Source organism: Ochlerotatus camptorhynchus, unplaced genomic scaffold (genome assembly GCF_037179485.1).
Source record: "Ochlerotatus camptorhynchus isolate MF236.1 unplaced genomic scaffold, CSIRO-AGI_Acam_v1.1 ptg000330l, whole genome shotgun sequence".
Lineage (NCBI taxonomy): Eukaryota > Metazoa > Arthropoda > Insecta > Diptera > Culicidae > Ochlerotatus > Ochlerotatus camptorhynchus.
Window position 1 is genome coordinate 12,782,098 of NW_027040818.1, and position 24,995 is coordinate 12,807,092.

The window sequence follows — 24,995 nt, forward strand, 5'->3', positions numbered from 1 at the left end:
GGGGGGGGGGAGATTGTTGTGAAGGGGGGAGGGGGAGAAATTGTTGTGAATGGGGGAGGGGGAGAGGTTGTTGTGAAAGGGAGAGGGGGTTTACATCATTATTTTTCCTCATTGTGGTCACGCCGTGATCCACCTTTAGCCGCTGATTTGGTCTGCTTACTGCAGGACCAAGTGTCACGCCTAGGATTGGGCGATCTTGGATCTATCTTTGGAAGATCGATCTTTTTCATCCCGATTTCCGATTTTTCGGATCGATTCTTTGTCCACAAAAAGATCGAAAAAAATCGATCCCTTCTTTCGATCTTTTCGATCTTAAAAAAAAAATGTTGTTAAATTCGTTAAGTGTATTTACATCGAAAAAAAAACTATTTACTCTCACCAGACAGACACAGACTGCGTTATAAATTTAACGAACATAACGTCAACATCAGCATCGCTCCCTACAATAACGTCACTGTTTGCGTTTCCAATATTTACTGATACAGCAGCATTTGAAGGTTTGTGCTACACTAATAAAATTTCAAAGATTGTTTTTATGTGTCCCAAATGAATTTTTGCAATGTGATCAACAAATGATATTTATGTGTCAGACACATACTTAATATGTATACAAATAATAGCCATGTGTAACCACACATCATATTCATTTGACTCATAAATTTCATGTGTGCTTCTGGGTGGATTCTGTTTATGTGTGGTTCACATGGAAATTCGTCATTAAAAATGTGTGGAATTTTATTAGTGTACCTCCCTCCTGTGCTCATTGCTGCTTACCGTCACGACAACATTAAATTGAATATTATAAAGGAAAGAATTTATTGGAGTAAACAAGCGTATTAAAATAAAAATCAAAAGATCGATCTAGCAAAGATCGATTCTTTGGTACCGATTTAATCAGTGGATCGATTCTAGAGCCAAAATTAAGATCGATCCGTCAAGATCGATCTTTCTCTGAAGATCGCCCAATCCTACACGCCGTCCGAAGCGAAAATGAGCAAAAGCATGACAGCAGCGCTGTTTTATATCTTTTCCGGTTCAGAACCTGATAGGATTTCCCGCAGTTTTTTTATGAATGGGGCGGAGCAGAAAGTTTCTTTTGTGCAGAATATGTTAAATAGGATGGACGTTGGATGTTAATATAATTGCATGTATAGAGGCACCAGATATGTTTTACAGTCAGTTGTTGGTAATTCATCGAGTGTATGTCTATTATGCATTGCACGAATTTTTAGACTTCTGCGAGAAGATTTCAGTGACAGTTATGCTTGCGCACTCACTAATACTACTTAATCCTTATGTCAGACAATCAGCAGCAGCAAACCATCAAAACCAAAACAAAACAAAATAAAATTTCTCACGATCTGTCAAATCACAAGCCAACTAGGCTATCCAAGACAAGGAGAGGAGGTCTGGCAATGTGCAGCTTGTTGTTTTTTCCTTCGCTCGCATTCGAATGGAACAGTGAGTTTGACGTCACACTTGTTGTTAAATGGTAACAGTAGGGGAATGAAAGAGACTATAAAATTAGCATTGCCTGATCTTTCTCTTTGACATAGCTAGGCTACGTTTGTGTGAGTAAGAGATAGGTGTACGCTGGGTGTGCGAAAATATTCACTGTGCAGAAATTTTCTGCACAGTTGTCTAAGAAGGTGCAAAATGCGCAATACTATTAAGCAATATTTTTTTTGAAAATGTTGGCTCTGCATGTAAAAAATTAATTGTTTATACATTATTAGGGTTTGCTTAAAATTTATTTCCCGAAAAAAAAAATGATCGTCAAAGTCCATGTCTTTTTCGGGTTATTGTTGAGGGGGAGGGGGAGGGGATTGTTAAGCGGGAGGGGGTTTTACATGCACGTTTTTTCAAGTCTCATCCCTCATTGTGGTGGACACGCCGTGATCCACCTTTAGCCGCTGACTGAGTCCTGCTTGATGCAGGACCTAGTGCCACGCCGTCCGAAGCGGTAATGAGCAGAGGCATGAGAGGAGCGCTGATTTATATCTTTTCAGGTTCAAGCAGGATGATGTGCAACCAAGTGGTATTCGTTTGTGATGACTGGGTTTGGGAAAAAAGCTTATTTCATGAAATCAGTGATCATTTATTATCATTTGTACATTTTCAATAGTTTAATTACAGAAAAATTGGAAAATATTTATTCCAACAGGTTCGTAATGTAATATCCTATCGATTGGCGTATTTGGATTTTAATTTCATCTATAAATGACAAAGTTACAAGCGTTCAAAACCTAACACTCCTTCACCACACATATTTTTTTGATTTGCACCCCAGTATAGTCGACAAAGACGTAGTTCTACGTCAAAAAAAATGTGTTATACATGTATGTTCTGCAAAACCATTTCATCCATTACTAATCGAAAGAGTCGGCTCAACATAATCAAGGCGCCCGATAGTTTGACGGCAGTGGCGTTTCAACAGCGATTTACGGAGTAACCTATTTCATCAAGCGGAATATTATTTGGCAGAATACCCCAGATGACGATGACGCTATTCCCGTTGACGATAGTGTTGATGACCAACACAATGCCAGTGCGAAATCTACCCCGGATGACGAGAAAGAGATTGCGAAAGCAATGGAAGCAGTGAAGAAGGAGAAAGAGTGTCTGAAGAGGAAAATGGAGCAGAAGCTGGCATTGGCTAAAGCGAAGATGGAGGCTGGTAAACGAGGAGATGGAAATGCAGTGGACTTTGGAGAAGCAAATCATGCAAATGAAGATTGCTTCGGAGAGGAAGTTTCAAAAGAAGAAGGAAATGGAGAAAAAACAGCTGCAGAAGGAACTCGACGAACTTAGCGAAGGCAGAAAGCGGAGGGAAATTGAAGTGGAGAAACTGGAGAAAAAGAAGAAGAAGCGTGAAACTCCCAAAGGAATAAAGGAAGTAGAAGGAAAAGTACCAGTAAGTTCCACTCCAATAATAGATCCAAAGCCATCTACGTCCAAGGATGAGATGAAGAAGAAAATGAAGGTCAAGATGGTACCCGTTGCGAAGCAGGCAGCGAAGAAAGAAGAGGAGGAAATCGATAGTGGCGACGCTAGTTCGAACGATGGACAATCAAACGATTCCAACGAGGACAGTAGCAGTACGGGTTCAGAAGAAGAGGATGAAGACAAGGATCAGAAGAAAAGTAAGCGGAAGAATAAAAGGGATGAAGAAAACCCAACGAATGCACAGATTTCGGCACGGCAGTTCCTTTCACGAAAGCTGCCAACATTTACCGGTCGGCCGGACGAGTGGCCAAAATTCGTCGCAGTTTCTCAGCCGATGATCAGTACGCCCACACGTTGGATACGGCGTTCTTGAATACGATTCCAGTCACTTCACTGGCAGTAGATACCAGTTCAGACAAGAAGTCAGCTAATGTCCGAAGCGTAACTCTCTCGTGTTGTCTCTTAAACCAAGTAAAAAAAAAAAAAAAAAAAAAAAAAAAAAAAAAAAAAAAAAAAAAAAAAAAAAAAAAAGATGTTCGGATCAGTTAAAAACTAAATTTTTGCAGCAGTGTTGTTTTCACACAGCTCAAAACTGTAAATATATTTGTTTAGTTTAAACTATTTTGATTTCATTTTGTTTCACTTACATGAGTAGTTTTTCCTGAACAAATCAGTCCTTTATATGCTGTCTCTTCTTAGCAGCTATACTGCCTTTACTACTTATTACAAAATTAAATGTTAATATTACTTTATAATATTGTAGTTTCAGTAATACAACTTACTTGCTCCGTTATAAGGTATTTCCCACTATATTTTCCTTATTTCAACAATATATTTTCACTTGTAAAAGCCACTAATTATATTATAAGATTTACTTATTACCTCTTTGGGTCTATATATCCACGTTTGTTTTGATTCCCGAACATTATGATAATCCTTTTAGGTCGGCTACTTGCAGTTAGGTACGCTCCAACGGTTGTGCGTGTATTTGTAGCTGCGCGTTCGGTGGTGACGTCACCGGTGCCTCAACACCCGTAATGTCCTACCTTGCAGAAATTTTATCCTTATTCCGCAAAATAGGATTCTGCAAATCGGAATTGCGCCAAAGAGAACTTCGCGAAATAGTTCTTTTCGCAAACATACGACTACGAGTAAATTTTTGAATTTGTTGATTTTTTTGGCTTTGGCAACATTTTGCCTGTTCCGATCGTTTTGTCTATCCCCTGTACATGAATTGTTGCGTGCCAATCTAGATTAGTATGCTTTCATATGAGTAAAATTGCGCTGAATACATATAACATGATAAATGTTCTGTCTTCAGCTAGAATCAATGTGCGCTTTTACATGTGGAAGAAAATAATACAATTTCAAACAACCGGTTTTATGCAAAATCTTATGCACCCATCAGGTACAAATTATTTGGTTTTCATTAAGCCGCCTAATGAAGCCAGAAACCTCTCCAAATTCATAGCGACATTTTTGAATGCAAATTTTAAACAGGCGTTCTTAAAGATAAAGCAATATTGCTCCACCCCTAGTGATAAAGACAAACGCTTGAAAGAAACTCCCTCATATTAAAAAAAAGGTTACAATTACATGAGAAAACTTAACCACACATTTAAGAATGTATACGATGCATACGATGTATCAACTTGTATCAGCCACATCAGAAAAATTGCGGAAACTTTTAAGGAGAAGAATTCTAGAACTATGGGGAAATATTAATATGTATATCGAGGGGTAAGTTCCGATAGCAACACGGTCCGATAGATTTCACAAATCAGATTTCCCTTCATCGAATATCAAAGAGCTTCAGAACAGTTCCATTAACTTCAAGGAGATTGCAAGAACTTCACAATTGTTACCAACGTTTAAAAATCTTTTGGGAAGCAACGTGAACTTCGAGATAGTTCTGAAAATGTCAAGGTAGTTCCACCAATAGTGGGAATTTCAGGTAGATTTCAAGAACTGTTTCATTAATTTAAGGAGAATATCGGGAACGTCCAAGAAGTTTCGAAAATTAAAGTATAGTCCATAAATTTTCAAGGATGTTTAGTGGACCAAATAACAATTCTGGAAAATTCCCAGAAATTCCAAGAAGTCTCGGAAATCCAGAGAACTTCTCTGAGGTTTGGATATCTTTAGGTCGATTCCAGATCATCATAAGTAAATTAAAGTGAAATCCAGGGAAGTATTGTTGTTAATTTGAAAAAGTTGTGAGGAACTAAAAGAAAAACTAAGAATTTTATGCAAGTACCATAAACAAACTGGTAGAATATAGGTTCGGAAAAATTCTGAAATATTTTGAAAACTTCAGGTGAGCTTAAAGAATGGCATCAAGGCTTTAGGGAAACTGCAGAAAGTTTTAAGAAGTTTTGAGAACTTAAAGAAAATTGTGATGTATTTAAAGAAGTTCCAAGTACCTCGAAGAAGCTAGGTCTAGAGATGTTTGGTGGTTTTCACAAATCTTATGGACAGTTCCAATAACTTCAGGGAAGTTCCGAGAACTATAGGAAAGTCCAGACTTTCGAGAAGATTTAGGATCTGTAAGCGCAAGTTCCGATAAATTTAGAACAGTTCCATGAACTTCAGGAAAATTTCAAGAATCCTTAAAAAAGATCCAGGAATTTCAGTGGTAGTTCAGAGATCTCCAGAGAACTTTTTTTTCCATTGATTTTTTTTTCTTAAGCTTCAGGAAATTTTTAAGAATATAAGTGATAAATCAAAGAATGACATTTATTATATTATTTTAAGTGCAGGAAAAAAGCGAAGGCAACAATTCAAAACAATTCAGGAAATACCAATGAACTCAAGGAAAACTGCAGGAGCATCATACAGTTAAAGATAACGTCAGAAAAGATATTAAAACTTCAGGGTAAATCGGAGCGCATTAGGAAAATTCAAAAACATTTTAAAAGAAGTTCTGTAGGGCTGTTTCGAGAATTAAGGAAACGTCAGGGAAAATCATTGCAAATCTAATAATTTAAAAAAAAAGTAGCGGAAAATTTTAAGAAGTTTCAAAATTTTCAAGAATTCTAGAAAACTTCGGAGCTGTTTAAAAAACTTCAGACATTTTTGGGTATTTCATAGACGATCAGAGAACTCAGAAGAACGATAATTGCAAGAACTTTGGAGAATTTCCGAGAACTTTAGGGAAGATCAGAGAACCTTAGGACAGCTCCTTTATTTTCAGGGACATAATAAAATGTTTAAGAAGTTTCGAAAACTTATGGGAAATTTTAAGGACTTTAGGACGTTCCTAGAGTTCCAGAAAAATACGCTACGATAGGAAATTGAGGGAATTTCAAGTACAGGTTAGTTTAAAGATTTCAAGGGAAGTACCATGAGCATCAAAGATTTTTCGACTACTTCGGGCACTTTCATTAACTTCAGGAAAATTGTGCAACTTTTAAGAAGTTCTAGTGACTTCCAGTGAACTTCAAAAAAGAATTAAAGGAAATCCTTAGAACTTCGAAGAAGTCTTAAGCATATCACATATATTTCGAGATTTTTAGGGCAGTTTCCTGAGCTTCAGCACAGTTCCGAAAACTACGCCTCAGAGCTGAATGCAGACAAGCTTTACTCGTAACTCAGTGTCAGTTTGAGGGAACTTAATTGTATGTAGGCCCCAAGTAACCAACAGCATTTCGTAGCATTTTAAGGAGCTGCGTAAAACTTCATGTAAGTGTAAGGATTTTTGAAAAAAGTTCATTGAATTTTGTAAAAGATCTAAAAATAGACCAATAAACTTCTAACAACTTCAGGAATCTTCGCTTCAGTTTAGGGAACTTCGTTGCAGTTTGTCGAGATATTACTCCAAAAAAGCGTATTAAAACATGTTACATGAATCTTTAAATTTGATTAGTTATGTAAGCTGTGGATATCTCGTACGTTTTAGCTATGACTCGAGGGTAATTTGGAAAACATTTAACATGATTCCTCAATGATGTACATTCCTTGGACATCTATTGTTGCTGCGAACATAGCGTAAGAACAGCTTGCCCATGCAACCTGACTTCTGGGACAATTTGGAGACCCTAAAACATTGTATTTACATGAAAAATAATTGTAAATGATGCTCATAGGCTCTATGAACCTGCTTGGACATGATTCACTACTGAGCAGTTCCAGGTCAAATGCGAAAAAATGAACAAAAATTAGATTTTACCTCTCGAAATTCAATGGAATATCACATAGTTAATTGTTCGGTATGGGCAATGAACCAAGTTTATGCTGGGCTCACGCCTATTTTTTTTTTCAAAATGACGTATTCGAGATTTTTCAAAAAATCAGCACGAAAACGGCACATCAACTCAAAATGGCGTCTGATACAAAGTTGTAGAAAACATAATTGGACAAAAATCGTACAAAAATGAAAAAAAAGCTGTTCAAAACTTCAATAACAAAAAAGTACATTTTTAAGATTTTTAAACTTCATATTCAAAATTTGTACTAATAGCTGTTGCTCTACGATTTTGGTCAATGTGTAAGTGTCCATTGTATCCATTTCAGAGAAATTAGCATTAGATTAGCTTTCAAATAAAAATATGTTTAAAAATCTGATAAATGTACATGTTTAATATTGAAATTTTTACCATTTTTTTGTTTTCATTTTTGACGAAAATTTTTTGATTTTATTTTTCAGTGCTTTTTTTTCAGCTTCATATCAGGCATCATTTTGATTATAAAAGCTGATTAAAAATAAATTGGAACGCCCCTCGCGCCCCGCTAGCACGCCTCTAGTGTTGGGAATCGAAATTCTTTGACAGTGGTTTGCTTACACTTCTATTGAGAAATCCAACTTAAACTCATGCGCGCCTGGTGGCAGGAATAAGCACTAACCGACGGTGATAAGTCTGTGACAGCCCTTGAAAATTTCATTGATTGTTTGCAAAATTATTTAATTTCAATGTAATTTCATGAAAATTTCTTGTGAGCATGGATGAATCTTGTACAAAATGCATAAAACTATTTTGTAATGCATTGTTCTTAAATAAAAAGCTACTTCAAGACTTATAAATTACTGAAAACATGTTAAGGTTTGAAATCATCTGCCGATTAAACAACAGACAAAGTTGGCCGACTAAATCAATCGACGAAAAACTATTTAATAGGCTGATTGCTCGGTGTAGCACCAGACGAAAAACGATTTAATCTGCTGATTAATACACCGACTGAAATTAATTTTTAAGTGGCAATAGATTTAGTCGGTGGACGATTCGAGTGATTTGGATGATGTTTGTTTATTTGGAAGATATTTTCGAAACAAAGCACGATAAAATTCAGCATTATATACCATTATTACTAGTACTACTTTTTTGCTCGGATCATGTTTTGACTTCCACAGAAACTCGCTAGAATAAATAGAAAATAATAGTTTTTTGGATGAAATTTCAAAAATGTATTCAGTTTGACACAAAATTTCGGACTTATCACCGCTACGATTGCAGCGTCACGGTGGTCGATTGAAGCTTGGATTTGTCAATAGAGAACAACTGGTGCAAGTTTGATCAAAGTAGTCGATCGCGTTCAGAAATAACGTCAAATGGAACTAGAAAGAAGAAAAAATATTGTGCATAAACACCAGGAAAATCCAGAGTGGTCCGGTTCCAAGCTGGCTAAAGTGCTGAAAATGCCGAAAACAACAGTTTGTCAAGTGCTCAAAACCTACAAGGAAACCCTGAGAGTGGAAAGGAATCAGTGGACCTACGAAAAACTGGAACCAGTGATCGTCAGCTGCGCAGCAAGGTGTTGAGGTGCGTTAAAGTCAACTCCGGTCTTTCGATCCGAGATGTGGCCAGAAGGTACAACTCCAACTGTCAAACGATGCGGAACATCCTTGTCAGGGAAGTATACAAGTCGTACAAAGCCAGTAAACATCCGAAGCGACACATGAAGCAGAATTCCGTGTCTAAAAAGCGTGCAAGGCTCCTGTACGACCGTGTTTTGACGAAACAGAAGGGCTGCAGTTTGATCGATGACGAAACATTCGTCAAACTCGATTTTAAGCAGCTTCCGGGAAGATTCAAGTTCGTGTTTGCCGACAAGTTCGCGAAGAAGGCCATGATTTGGCAAGCGATTTTCAGTTGTGGCCTGAAACCATTCGTCACATCCTCGACGATGACATTCCAAGTTTCGTCGGAGAATGCCTGAAAAAGTGTGTCATTTTTTGGCCCGATTTGGCCAGCTGCCACTACTCCATGGTGGTTCTGGAGTGGTATGCTGCCAACAAGATCGATTTTGTCCCCAAGCTAATGAACTCTCCGAATTGCCCGGAATTTCGACCAATCAAAAAATACTGGGCAATTTCAAAGCAGCTACTTTGACGAAGCGGCGGGGCAGTTAAGGACATCCAGCAAATGCGGGCAAAATGGAAGAAATTCGCTGATCCATCAAGAGGGAAGGTTCGTGATTTCGTTCAAACTGGAGAAATGTAACCATCTAATGCTGTAACTTTGAAGTTCTAATAAAAGTACTGTAAAGCAACCATTAATGGACTTTTTAAACTTATTGAATCATGTTCATGGTCTTTTTGTGCGTGCCAATTTACTTTTGGGAGCCATTTTCGTGCTTTGATTTAATGCAAAATATCGAATCGAAATAGGCCTGGCTCAAAATGGACGAATTCCGGTACAAACTTGATTCATTGCTTCTAGTGAACAATACGAAGTTTCATGGAATTCGGAGAGGGGAAAACGTCGATTCGTCAGTTGGCGTGGAACTGCCAATGTCCCAATCGTTGATGATCTAGTAGGTCATCCATGGCCTGAAATCCATGACAACATAAATCTATTTGAATATGCTTCGCTAGCGACCCCGATTGATCTAGTAGATTTAATTATCTGAACTCCAGGAAGATTAAGAACATCTGGAACATCATGCAATACATGAATTTTGTTGTTTAATAGTGCTTTTTGAGTCTATGAGTCGCTTTGCTCGATTACTGAAGGTATCGTAGATCACATAATCTGAACTCTTGAACGACTAGGCTTTGAATGTCTAATGTTCATGAGCGTGGCTCTTGAATGGCAATCACCATACGGAGAGCAAGTGCTCACAGATGTTTTAGCAGTATTAGCACTCCATGTTGATTTGGATGGCCTAGGACAAGCCAAAATAAAATGTCTCACGACATTTTGCTATTTGTGTATGGTTGACATACAAATCTTTAAAAAGCAGTAATTAGCACAAAGTACGTATTCTTCCAATCAAGTTTGACTAAATACCGTGTGACTCCACGTAATCTCCGCTTTCAAATCAATGTCAAAACTGTAAAAATAGCTGCCTCAAAAACATCCACTTGTTCAATTTAGCATTTTTGCCAGATGGATGCGCACGTTCGGTCTTATGCGGGATCAACAAGTGAGCTCTACGCCTAAACCTCTCGACGCTGCCCATGTTCTTCTCGTTCGGACAAGTAGTTTTACGGTGGGGCAGCTCTCCATTCAAATCCCGTCTGCTTACGTATGCCGTTGGGCTGTTTTGACAGACGCCCGCCGCCCTGTCCTATAGGTTTATCTAGGTATTTGAAGCAGGACAGTTATGCCATAAATTTTCCTATGCGACTAATTATAATTATAATTTCAAACACCCGACGGAGTGATTTGATTACTATACAGAACAAGCCCCGTTCTCGCATCGGTTGAGGGAGAAAAAATAATGTCATCATTTCTCATCGCAGTAAGCATCGTTGCAAAACACGCTGCAAAAATTTATATCGAATGCAAGACGACGCCGAAGACGGGGTGACACGCCAAATTTCATGTGCCGTTTAGTGAAGGCATATAAATTTCACGTGAATCAACACGATAAAGTGGGTTGATGCATAACAACAAGGGTGTGAAAATTACGCGATTATCGATTTGCTTTGATCCTTGAAAAAATGAAGCTGTGGCAGCTTCGCGTCAATGAAAGCTGCATCCCGTACCGGTGAAACTGACCTTGAGAAATATCGCGCCATTGGGTGCCAAAATGGCGTGAAAAAAAAATCCCGCTCCTGCTGAGACGCGGTGATGTGAAATTTAAGTAAAAACAGACAGTCCCCGGTGGATGGCATCTTTTTTGTGTATGTAAACATTCATACAGGTGAACGTTCGTTTTCACCTTCGTCCAAGGTGTGCGTTGTTTTGGTGATGGTCGTGTGATTTTTCTTTTCTGGCACCGTGAAACGCCAAACAAAACATACGTGGGATGTGGGATGAGTAATTTCAGGTGTGAAAAGAAGAATAACAAGCAATGGGTTTGGTCTTGCCCTAGGGGGTGCCTGGGGTAACATGCACCGTTGGGGTAAGATGTGCTTCATTCGTTTTAAGCCTATAATACATTTTTACAACAAAGTAGTTACCCTATAAGTTAAATCTATGTGTCCAAACCAAACCGTTTTAATTTGGCAGCTCTATGCTAACAGATAATGTAAATAATAACAAAACCCAGTTAGCATTGGATATAGTGTAATTTTGTCCTCCGCATTGTTGAGATTTTTTAGCGATTCAAACATTATTAAGCGTCGTAGAAAGACATTTAGCATTTGATTGAGATTAGAGCTACATCTTTCTGATAAAATACCGGTATATTTAAACATGAATTTTTATTTTATGTTCAAAAACATTTTCTTTGTGCATTCAGGGCAAGATGCACTCCTAAGTTCGGGACAAAATGATCCTTTAGTAAACAAGCTTTGTTTGCGTGTTATTCTTTCTTCGGAAATGGTTCGCAATATTCCGAAGTCTATCTAGCGGTTATGGAGCTTTGAACAACAATGATCGGAACTGCAGGTTTCCAAAAACGAAGACGTTCTCCTGCCACAATTGGTGATGATAATTTCTAACATCCCCTTGGCTCCCCCTATGAATTGTATATCTAACAGTAGGGTCTAAGTTTCTGTACAAAATGACGTTGAGATTAGCTGCTAATACCTGCTAACCTGCAAGATGCACTCCGTTAAAGATAGTGTTAATAAATTATAAAAACGAACGTAAATCCTTAAAACAAAGAGATACCAATTTGCTATTTTCAGTAAAAATGTGCATTTTTCAAGCACTTACAATTTTGTAGAAAATTTAGTGTAGGTACTACCGTTTGTACTCCAATTTCACTCTACAACTGCGTCAAAGTTTCTTAAAATGGCTTCATCTACAATGGTTCTATAGACGTTAATCATTTTTTTTTTAAATAATGCCTTTATTTTTTCCAAGCTCATTTGCTGTAGCTTTGCGGAGCCGATATTCATTGTTTAGATAACAAAATTACTTAAAACTAACGTTAGTAAATCGGGGCCGATTGCTCGCGGCTATCTCGAGGTTAGGGGTAACAAATTGTGACAAATGGATGGCAGGGTAGGGATTGAGAACACAACGTTTTTTCATCAATTTTAATGAGACATTTTTTTTTGACGGTGTTAAGCAAAAAAAAATACTGTTAAAATAAGTACTCAAAAAATGATGAAACATTTTATAAGACATTAAAATGCTCTCAATAGTTTCGTCATAAATAGCCATGTCCCACTTTTTTTATTTCGTCACACTGTGCGACGTGTAGACACAAACGAAGTGACAGACGACTAACTGGCGAAGAAATCAATTAAAATAATGTGGTTCGCTGTTATAGAATTTTCTTAGAAGCCTGTGCCATCCTGTGCCTGTACCAGATGGGCTAGTATTTTTGTTTTGATTTGAACATAGTTGATTTTGTGTGCAATATGATCTTTGACAGTGTGCAAAAGGTGTATCATTTTGTCATTTTTTTATGCATTTCATTTTAGAGTAGAGTGAAAGAGATAGAACCAAAACATGCTAGTACATTTAGTGTTGCCATGTGGTACAATCCATTGGTAGTGTTGCCATGTGGTACAATCCAGTAGTAGTGGTGTTGCCATGTGGTACACTGAAAAATTTCAATAGCAGGTGCGTCACCAAAGTTTTCGAGCCGCTCCGTCTGTCACTTCGTTTGTGGTGTAGAGGCCAAAAATATCCAAGAGGGCGACTGACGGTTTGTGAAAAAGTGTCAAATACCCAGCAATATTGGTATTTTCGGGACTATGGCAACATATTGAACCTGGAAATGGATTATGATGCCATTTTAGAATCCAAGATGGCAACTTCCGGTTTTTTCTTGTAATGCTGAAATAGCATCAACCATTTAGTTCCGGCCTCTACACGGCATCCCGTCGGCCTCTACACGTCACAAACCGGAAGTCGTCATCTTGGATTCCAAGTGGCGCCAATTTTTCTGGCAACTCGGTTCGGGTAGATACATCTATGTTTTAAGTGCTGATAAATCGATTATGTTGCAATCTTTCACATGAATACGTGTTCAGGTGTGACACGTGCTCCACCGACAAACCGACATGACACTTAATTTTGACTTATAACCGAAAATCGTAAACGGTCGATTTAAATGATCTAGGATTTATTGATCTAGGTCAAAATAATTTGTCCAGAATAGATCAGACACGAACCAATTCATAACTTTTACATGCGGGTTCATGGCTTAGCTAAATATTTCCCGCGAACACCGAGCCAGATGTCAGTAGTATGTTTTGGTTAGAAATTTTATTGTTTTTGTTATGTTCATTCATGTCGGTTTGTCGGTGCGTGCACTGCAATCCTACTTCACGACGAACAAGTAAAATCTCTTTTGGATGTGCGACAAGTGTGCTGAGTTGTTTGAAAATTCACACTTCCGTTCTATTTCGGCTTAAGCTGACCAGACATCACCACTAAACTCACTCACCACTAAACTCACTCACCACTGCAATTCAAGCAGATACACTCGAAGCCAAATGTCAATTTTTCTCCAGCTGCCAATTGACCCACAGTAACACAACGAAGGGCCAACAAAAGATCACTCGAGATTAGCGCAGGTGTACGATCCACAGAAAACTGTCGTGTAGGTAGTAAGCAGCCGTTAGATAATGTCGTGTCGGTACCTGTCTTTAAGAACGAGGATCGAAAATTCTGGTTGTATCTCTTCAGAATTAGACAAGATGTTGCAGCTGAAGCTGTATCGGCTATGGTCAAAGCCAATCTCAATGTCGACAGTGATCCTGCTGTGGTAAAACTTATTCCGAAAGACAAGGATATCACAACTTTTTCATTTGTGTCCTTCAAAGTTGGTCTTGATCCATCGTTGAAATCGAAGGCTTTGGATCCAGACACTTGGCCTGAGGGTGTGTTATTCCGGGAGTTTGAAGATTACGGATCCCAACAATTTCGGATTCCTTTGAAATACCGGAAACCAACAACACCGTTGCTGCCAGTTCAAACATCTTTTTCAGCCACTCCTGTAATGGACTTGAGTTAATCTGCTTCGTCCCGGGACGCACTAGCATGAGCATTTCGGAAGCCATTGATCCCCCCATCACAGTCAAGCCATTCCTGCCAGTGTTCAGCAGACATACCGGTCCTGTGTCTGAGAATGGACCAGGGGTATTCCAAACCATCATCGCAGACAAGTATACACACATTTGGAATACTTCTCCTCCAGTAATGTCCATCGCTTCTAGCTGCCACCGAAGCTATTGAAATTGTTGAAACATCTCTGACTGAAGCTGTTGCACCTAGCGTCGTCTCATCCAGCATGCCAACATACCGTCTAGCGTCGCATCTCGAAGTGCCCATCGCAACGAAGCGCGTTTCCGATCGCTTGTTTTCTGTGTACTACCAGAATGTCAGGGGTTTGCGCACAAAAATTGCTCAGCTGCGATTTCTGTTGTCCAGTTGTAATTATGACGTAGGGGAATTTACGTATTCTCGTCAATCTAAGCAGCGTCCGCACTTCTATTAGCATTTTCACAGCGTCACGCACATATATGACGTGTCTGTTTGTTTCAATTCATCTGCTGCTTGCTTCTCTATCCATTCCAATCGACAGAATTCTTCAAAACTGTTTGAAAGCGTTTTTACAACGCTCTAAACTTCTCAGGTGAGTGTGACTATTGTCGGCAGCCTCTTTTTCTTCGGCAACCTTCCCATTAGAACTGCGTGTTAACCAGCTGTTCTATTATCGGCAACTCGAAATCAGCCCCATTTTGTATTATGTATGCTTCATTTGAAGAAAAATCTGGCATAACAGGATTGCTCGGTCCTACAAATATAATCAGATTGAAGCTGAAAGACTAAAGAATCATTTGGATACATTCAGGGAAGTGTGTTGATGGTAAAACATAGTGAAATTAACGTTTAAATTTTGATTGCCGAAAACAGTCAATGGGTGCCGAAGCCGACATTTACCCTACTTGTCTTTACAGAAACATGGCTCCGTGCAGATATTGATAGCTGTGAAATATCGTCAGATAACTTTTTACCCTTCTTACAAAGAAGGGTATAGATATCACTTGAAAAACCGACTATCGATCCGAGGCCCGGAGGGCCGAGTGTCATATACCATTCGACTCAGCTCGACGAGATCGGAACATGTCTGTGTGTGTGTGTGTGTGTGTGTGTGTGTGTGTGTGTGTGTGTGTGTGTGTGTGTGTGTGTGTGTGTGTGTGTGTGTGTGTACGTGTGTATGTGTGTATGTGTGTGTGTATGTAACGAAATGAATGCGCTCACGTTTCTCAGCAACCGCTCAACCGATTTGGACAAACTCGGCGCCAAATGATAGGTCTTGGGGTCCCATTGAACGCTATTGAACGGTTTTGGAATCGGTGAACTGGTTCCGGAGATATGGCCGGAATAAGATCCGGTGAATATGGGCCTTCACACTGGATTTAACGGAAAACGTATCAAAACCATCATGCGACACATCAAATTACTACAGAATTCAAAAATAAGATCAATGCAAGTCGTGTTAAGTGTTCCAGACCACATTGGACACACTTGGACATGTTCCGGGGAAGTTGCTTGAATATGAATTGAATTAAAACCCATTAAATCACATTAAAATACGATGATAAGGTGATTGGTAGCCTCACCAAATAGACTACACCCGGATATATTCCGGGTACCCCCAGGCAGTGGCGTAGCGTCACTGGATGACACGGGGGTGGAGGGCTTGGTCACTGATAATGACAATAAAATAAATAAACTTTTTGTTCATTGTCTTCTACTCATTTTCCATATTGCTTTTTCGAAAATTTCTTTAACTATGACCTTACGGGAAATTTTCTAAGCTACAACTTTGCGGAATACTGTTTTTCAGCCAAATGTCAAATAAAATTGTTATTAATTGTAGATTGATAAACTTATGGCATGATCAAGCAGCTGTTCTGTGGGCAACACTGTATTCTGCAGTGTGACACAGTAGCCATGATATTTGTGCTCTATTCTTCGCACTAGAAACACCAATGTTGCCTGCTGAACAGTTGAGTGAGCATAATCATAAGACATCATTGACTTGTATCATTAATAACTTTTGTTCCTTACATTTGATTGAAAAGTAGTTTTCAACAAAGTTGTAGCTGAGAAAATTTGCTACAATCACTGCTATCATATTGCAGCATATTGATGTGGTGAATTGTTAGATAGATATGAACAAAAAAAAAAATAAGTTTTCCAATAGTGATTCCCATATAAACTTGAAATGGTTTGTGCCAAGTCAGTTTCTTACTAAAGTAGTTCAAATTTTGGGAGGCTAATCAGGACCCAATTTGGAACCGTTTGAGTACTGTGGAGCGAAAATTTCAAATTTTGCATCAGTCTAATAACCATCACACACCAGTCATTTTACTACTTGACGAGAGTGACCCACCAACACTACTTGACGATCATGATCAATGTTTCAAATTTGACTATTCGGCATGCGACTTTGACTTGTTGAACTCTATTTTAGTGGATATTGAGTGGGAACGATTATCGAATAATGGTACGGTAGCTCAGATGCTATCAGCTTTTTACCAACCTCTCTCGGAAGTTATCAACCGTCATGTACCTCGAAAAAGACGAAACATCCATATCTGTTTTCAACCAACCGTGGTGGACTCCTGAGCTACGTAACCTTCGTAACAATGTCCGTAAGATGCGCAATTGATATTTCCTTACAAAGCTAGACTCCGTGAGCTTGAGTTGGAGTACAAAGTCATTCTTTCTGCAACACATGAAAACTATTTGCTCAGAATTCAGTCAACTGTCAAGCAAAATCCTTCACGCTTCTGGGACTTTATCAAGAAACGGAAAGCTGTAAACGGAATCCCTGGCTCAGTCAACTTCGATGGAACAAATTCTCGCTCAAGCTCAGAAGCAGCCAATCTCTTTGCTAATTTCTTCGAGTGCGTGTTTAGTAAAGCATCGCCCGTACAACGTCAAAACATAACATTAATCTATCGTGTATACAGTTTTCTCCAGGCGAAGTTCAGAAAGCCCTCGATGAGCTTGATACCATTTGGCGTTCCACAAAGCAGTGTTCTCAGTCCTCTTATTTTTTATCATTTATGTTAATGACCTGTGTGACATGCTCTCATCATCCAAACTTTCTTTTACCGATGATCTAATTTTTTTTCGTGCGATTGTTTCTCCCCCTGACCATAGAGGTAAGTCTAAGACCTGAAGGTCCCGAAGAAACCGATGTTTATTGTCTCAAGACGCTATTCTGTTCGCTGGTTCGCAGCATTTTTAGAATATGCTTCCCCGGTTTGGTCTCCATTTTACGTTTCTCATATCCTTGCGGTTGAAAGGATTCAGTAAAGCTTCATAAGGTTTGCCTTGCGTCAGGTCCCCTGTAATGATCCAACCAATCTTCCAAGTTATTCCGACCGATGCAAGCTGATTGATTTGGAATCCCTCTCTGCCAGGCATCTTAAATTGCAACGACTGTTTATCTTGGACCTCATAACCGGCAACGTGGACTGTCCAAAACTCCTGGAACTGATTCCGTGGTATACTCCTTCTCGACGATTCCGTAATTCCCCGTTACTTGCAATTCCATTTCACAGAATGAATTTTGGATTCACTAGTTGTTTTAATTCTTGTTTGCGTTCATTTAATGATGTTTGTAGCAAGTTTGATTTTATTTTGACCAAACATGTGTTTAGGGCTAGAATAAGAGGTTTAGATTAAATTAGGTTTTAAGTAATCAGTCTGTGCGACGTAGTCGAAGATGGTGAGAATAAATTATCGATTTTTAGCTTGTACACGTCGTCTCCGTTCCACAACACCCATATTGTAGAGTCTTTGCCAGTTGTCCACAAACTGGAATTAGCCATCATGAACTCCAAAATGTCGCCAATGATCTCTTTCCGGCCTCTACACGTTGTTCTAGTTCTGAAAATATTCATATTTTGGGATATTTGACACAATTTTCACAAGTCGGAAGCCGCCACCTTGGAGTCCAAAGTGGCGTCAATCATCTATTTTCGGCCTCCACCCGTCGGCTCCGTTCCGAAAATATCCATATTGTGGGGTATTTGGCTTACACACGAAGTTCATGTGCACACTAATTCCACGTAGTGAGAATGTTTGAACTAATATGGCCAGCATCCGAAAGGACATCCCAGGTAACAATTTGATGCTTAACAAGTGTTGTTTAATCGACTTTAATTCAGCCTTCGATTGAATAATTGCTGTACATATACCACGATAACCTTTTTTCAGCTTTCAAACATCTCAATCTGATGATTCAAATCAGCCAAAAGCTTAACAGTAATTATACATTAAATAACAGTCTTTTACAACCATTGTTCAGCCATCTAGTTTTATTTTAAAAAAAAAATATAATGGAAGACCGCTTCATATCTTATATGGAACTGCTTTAACTTGTTTGCTGACTAATCGGATTTACATATTTATGTTGTTAATATAAGTCTAAAAATTCCCTTTGCATTTCGGGATTCAACCGGCAGTCGCTGATTCACAGGCGTCAACCATACCTACTGGACCACTTAAGCTATGTGTGGCAAAAGGTATGATCATTAACTTGAAGCACGTCCAATTTAAGTTGATTAACAGCAACCGGAAGAGTATTATACAGCAATGCACAATTGTAAACAACAACTGGTGGACAGTAAAACATTCCTCTCTAACACAACAATGAGTAATATTTTTATTAATACTTCCGACGTCGTCGCAGCCCACATCTACCTGGAGCTATTCCTAAAAAGCTCCTCTCCCTTTTGTCTGTACTGCTGCCACTGCTTATAATTAGAAAGGTAGGCAGTGAATTTAGAAGAACTAAATTGCCGGAAATGCAACGAGTGACACAGACACTGATGACATTCAACAAATCAAGCTATCGAAATATGGATAACGCATTGCTGATTTGAGGAGTTGTGTTAAGCTTAAATAAGGCTTGTTCAATATTTAGATCAGCTAACTTATTGAGGTTGAATTATGGGGATGCAATTCGCTTCATGCACTACTAATCAAGTATATATTCAGTCTGATGTTAATCAGCTTTGTACACCTTAAATCAACCAATGATCAGCTTCTGTTCTCACTGTTTGTTACTTGGGATGGTCACTTGGGAGCTTGAATTATTACTTGGGATGGTCACCTAAACAACTTTGCTGAAGACAGTAACCTTCTATACGGCAAGGATCTCGAGATACAGGAAGTTCAAGTGCACACTAGCGTCACGTAGTGAGCAAATTTTGAACTACTATTCACCAACCATAAGGCCTTGATCCACTGAACAACTTTACGCATGACAGAATCCTTCTATATGTCCAGGATCACAAGATATTCCATGTTGGAACCAATTAAGCCAAATCCCATATGGTACGTGGACTCCATATATGTAGATAGAGCTGGAATTAGGGCCTAACAGCTTTTGTAAACAATTACTTCTCTCGAGGATTTCTCGAAAGTCATGGCTCTCCCTGGCAAATCGACATCACCATCGAGTAGGGGAAGACTTCCCCTACTCGATGGATATGTTGGTTTGTGTAGGCGGGCCTTGAATTCCAGGAAATCAACGAGAGAAGTCATTGTTTACAAAGGCTGTTACGCCCTAATTCCAGCTCTATCTAGATATGTGGTTTCCTTATACAGTAACCCCTCCGTGTGTGCTATTTCTCGGTTGTCCTTCAACCAATGACGTTGATTTTTGTATGAGATTAGTGTCAACCATAAACTAGTTATCTACAGAAAATCAGCTCAATTGGTTGAAGGGCAGCCGAGAGATAGCGGTGGGTGGACGATATATGGAGAGAATGCTGTATAAGGAAACCGCATGTATGGAGTTCACTTAGCATATGGGTCATTCCAGCTCAAGTGGGTACATAATTTAAAAAAGTTGTGGTCGATGTCGCCAATTTGAGAAAAACTTGGCCAAAACGCTTATTTTGGCATTCTGAACAAACGCCTTTTTAGATTTTGCTCTAAAGTGCCTAGATCCTTCTGGGCTACAACCCTGTATTTTTGAGATTTTTAAAAATTTAAACTTTCAGAAGAGATTACTCCACAATCAAACAAGCTATTCGTGATCTTAGAACGTCAATTTGAAGGTTTTTTTAATTTTAATTCTTATAAGTGCACCCAAATTTTGTTTTTGTTATATTAACTACAGTAAACAGACTGATTACCGGCAGGTATCCAAATTGTCAAAAAATTGCATACCATGGGCGGGATTTTTTATTTCTTAATACTTTGGGCTCAAATTTTCACCACACCTTGGAAAACTCTTGTACTTGATGTGTTTCCAAGGGTACATGATTTGGACTAATAGTTTTTTGAGATATGACCAGATGAGTGAGTGGTAGTTTTGAGCTTTTTTGGTGGAAAATCAATATCATTTTTTTTCTTGAATTCCTTCACGCCGATGGCACAATCATATTTTATGTTATTTTTCACATGTTCTGGGCAGGATTCTCAATATATGAAATCATAACTACCTCATATATTTGCTTCTGTCCATAATTTAATTGTGGTCCTAAAAGTGAAAAATACGTTCCTATGGGATACAGCCAAAACGTGAAGTAGGATGAAATCAGATAGATTAGCAGATATATAAAATTTCAGTTCTGGATGAAAGCTGCTACTTGAATAATACCCTTATTTGAGTAATTAATCTCACAAGCAAGAATGCTTTTTTTATTATAGTTATAAAGAAAAATAACCGTTGAACTTTCATTTTTCATTTTTTGAAACCACACTTTCCATTCATGAACGTAACTGTCATGTTCTTTTCTTGCTCGTGAGATTATAAGGGTATTATCGAAGACAACAAATCAACGCTATGAGCCGTTGGTACAATCGCGTCATTTGCCGTTCAAAGGTAAATGCTTCGAACGAATTTGATAGCAAAGATTACATCCTCAGAAGAAAGGTTTGTGTATTTGCTAAATTTTCTATGCGTTGCTTCCACCTTCACTCAAGCGCAGCGCTATTATATCTGTCGCTTATATCCTGGCAAAGTTGCCAGTCTTCTTGATATGATGTATTCGGTATTATTCAAGTAGCAACTGTCATCCACAACTGAAATTTTGCATACCTGCTAATCTATCTGATTTCATCGTACTTCTTAAGCACGTTTTGGCTGTATCCCATAGGAAAAAAAAAATAAAAATATATTAAATAGCATTGATTTTTCACCAGAAAAGCTTAAAACTACCTCTCACTCATCTGGTAATATCACAAAAACTAATTGTTCAAATAATTTGCCCTTGGAAACACATCAAGTACAAGAGTTTTCCAAAGTGTGGTGAAAATTTGACCCAAAATATTAAGAAATAAAAAATCCCGCCCATGGTGAAAATAGGCCATTTTTTGACAATTTTAATACTCAGCCTGTTTACTGTAGTTACTATTACAAAAACGAAATTTGGGTGCACCTATAAGAATTAACATTACAAAACCTTCAAATTGACGTTCTAAGATCAAGAATAGCTTATTTGGTTTTGGAGTAATCTCTTCTGAAAGTTTAAATTTTTAAAAATCTCGAAAACACAGGGTTGTATCCCAGAAGGATTTAGGCACTTTAGAGCAAAATCAAAAAAGGCGTTTGTTCAGATTGCCAAAATAAGCGTTTTGGCCAAGTTTGGCTCAAATTGGTTACTGGTGGTGTACCCATTTGAGCTGGAATGACCCATATGTGATTTAGCTTATTTGGTTACATTAGTATGCACACAAACGCTGCATAGTGAGCTAGTTCTCAGAGTCTAGCATTCTGAGGACCTTTATCACCTGAACAACTTTCTCAAAGATAGCATCTTCTTACGCACTCAGGATGTTATGATATAGCAACATATGCAGGAACATCATAAGGACGCTAGATCCACGTAGTGAGAAAATTCTGAACAAATATGTTTAACAACCGGAAGACCTTGGTCACCTGAAAAACTTTGCTGAAGACGGTAACATTCTATATGGCCAAGTTCACGAGATATCCTGTACTGGAAAAATCATGAACATATACCACTTTTGCTCGCAACGTTTTCTGGTTTACGGTACATTTCGTTCGCATTAAGAGTGTAAGGATAAATGTCTGCTTCGGCACCCATTGTCTATTATCGGCAACCAAAATTTAAACATTAATTTCACTGTATTTTTCCATCTAAACATTTCCCTGAATGTATTCAAACGATTCCTCAGTCTTTCAGCTTCAATCTGATTACATGTTTACAACTGAGCAATCCTGGTAGGCCACATTTTTCCTTAAATGAAATATACGCACTACAAAATGTGGCTGATTACGAGTTGCCGATAATAGAACAGCTGGTTAACACGGAGTTAAAATGGAAAGGTTGCCAAAGAAAAAGCTGCCGACAATAGTCACACTCACCAGAGTGGTTTGGAGCGTTGTAAAAACGCTTTCAAACAGTTTTGAACAATTTTGTTTCGATTGGAATGCCTAGAGAAGCAAGCAGCAGATAAATGTAAACAAACAAGCATTGGAATTTCAAAATATACTGCTGTTTTAGAGTAATCCCCACGAACCAAACCTATAATAAAGTGAATCATTTACAATAGCCGCACAGCGACAAATTGAACACGAATACATTCCAAACCGACAGAAAACATGAAACGAATTAGCTAAGGTTGAAATAGAACAACATTTCTGTTATGTCACCGGGATTATCCACCCAACTCCGTTCGGACACCTCATTAGCCACCGCAAACTGACGGAGATGAGCCACTTAACAGACAACAGAAACAACGTGTCTCCTACCAGGTTTGACCTCCGCCGAGCCGGTGACAATTTCGTCTTTCAGCGTCATTTCCGCTGCGGGATTCTCTCACTATCTCCGTGAGCGTTCGTTGACACAGAAATGTTGTTGTTGTTGTTGTTGTTGTTGTTGTGGCAAAAGAAAACCTGCGTTTGTTTTCTTCGTCGACCAGAGGGGGACACTTTTCCGCTTTCTGTTTTCGTTTGGGTTCTACACTAATGCTACTATACACTGTATTATTCCGATACTTAATATGATCGTCGTTGGGGTCGCACGTTGGGCTAACGAACTATAAAGCGAGATTCTTTTCTTGCACACTCACACAGTCACATTTCACTAAATTAGGTTGTTTCAAAAAAGAATCGCTATAGCCGCCTATGATCAGTCCCTAATCAGCTGATTAAGCTAGAAGTAAATCGGTTAGTATTTTCTTTTTTTCTTTTTGGTAAACAAGTGAATCATGTTTAGATGCTTGGACCCAACCGAATGTCCAAACCGGTCGAAGCCAGATGGGAAACGAAGATCCGCGCACCTGTTTGCAATTTTGTCATCCTCACAACCTAGATGATTCACTGAGGCTGCTACCGGCCGTGACGTAATCAATCTCTAATTCGCTACTGAAAACTAAGAACGGAAATCGTCTCGAACATGTTCGTCATGTTTCGGTAGGGTTGGTCAATCCGTTCGTAGGTTGACCAAAGTCTCATTCATTGCACGAAATTGACACCCCTAGGATCCACCTTCCGTGACAGCGCGCAAGGTGCTGCTTTAATTACGACACTAATAATCGAATGCTAAAAATATCCCGCTCCGTTCCGATGGTCTCTTGAACTTGAAATTATGAATACGTGAGCAGAGCACTCTACACTTCTGTATTCCAACCAGAAGGAAGATTTACTGGCCCGACTTTTTTTAATGGGTTTGGAATGTTTGCGGCCCGCTCTACTCTGACTCAATTCCTTTCCCATTCATCCGCAAAGAATTCATGGAATGGGGACGCACGGTGCTTGATGCCACACGGCCCCCTTCAAGTCGAAGAAAATGCCACTGACCTTGCCCAAACGGCTACATTGTAATCGAATTCGAATCCGATCAATCAACCGTAGCGGTCTTATTTCACAAACTGCGTCGTCGTAGCCTATTTTTGGAATGCGATCTGCAGTCTGTAGTCTTCGAATTTCACGATCGACATGCGGCATATATCACCTTGTGCCAATAGCAGCGAGTGCCCGAGCAGCAGCAGATGATCAAAATAGCATATCTCATGTTGTCATTCTAATCCAAGTGATCCCACGCATCTCGTGGCCCAGTGTTGTAACAATCTGAGTTGCATCTTGTTTGTCTAATTTTAGTAGCCCTTTCGGCCGTCGTCGTCTTCGTTGTGGTCTTCGTCGTCGTCGTCGTCGTCGTCGCCGTGATGGGTTGATTGATTGATTCTGTAATCGAGAAAGTGCTCGTCTCTAGTGAGGGTGGGTGCCATTAGAGAGGAGTGAAAATAGATCATCTTCGAATGTTACTCAATATTAGTAAGGTTGTGATCTTTGCGAGGTATCTATTTCATGATACTTATTTTTAAATTGTTCATGAATCCTGAAACAGAATTAGGAGCGTTGTAAGGAATCTGGGAACGTCCAGTGGATTTGTTTTTCTGTGGAAGTAGAGGTGGGCTGTCAAAAAACTAAGTAGACGGGTTTTGATAAAATTTAGACCCCTGCTTCATTCTAAAAAAAAATATTAACAATCGTTAAGGTCATCCATAAGTTTGATTCATAACCCCAACATATGAAAAATGATAGATATTGATCAAGGTTTAAAGGTCACGCAAAAGGTTTGAAGTTTGTATGAGCATTCTATGGAAGCATTTTAAATATCACTTCTATCGCTCTAACTTGGGTTCCAGTTGTCGCAACTGGAAGTTCTGATAAGAACTTCAGGGAAGTTTAGTGAACTTACGAAACATATCGCGAACTACACCAACAAACCGACATGAATGATCATACAAATTACAAAG

The 24,995-nt window shown here is 38.9% G+C and overlaps 1 protein-coding gene across 6 annotated transcripts in view; it reads right to left on the bottom strand.

Moving 5' to 3' along the window:
• The window catches only part of Obsc (Obscurin), a 222,500-nt gene extending 199,432 nt beyond the window's left edge, over positions 1-23,068 (bottom strand). For 4 of the 6 annotated variants that reach the window (XM_065230324.1, XM_065230322.1, XM_065230325.1 and 1 more), the window contains exon 1: positions 22,987-23,068. In XM_065230324.1, coding sequence (XP_065086396.1) covers positions 22,987-23,035 — 49 coding nt within the window. In that variant the 5' untranslated portion in view covers positions 23,036-23,068. The remainder of the gene's footprint in view (positions 1-22,986) is intronic. The other 2 variants (XM_065230326.1, XM_065230327.1) reach the window with 2 other exon arrangements.
• Positions 23,069-24,995: the final 1,927 nt, after the last annotated feature.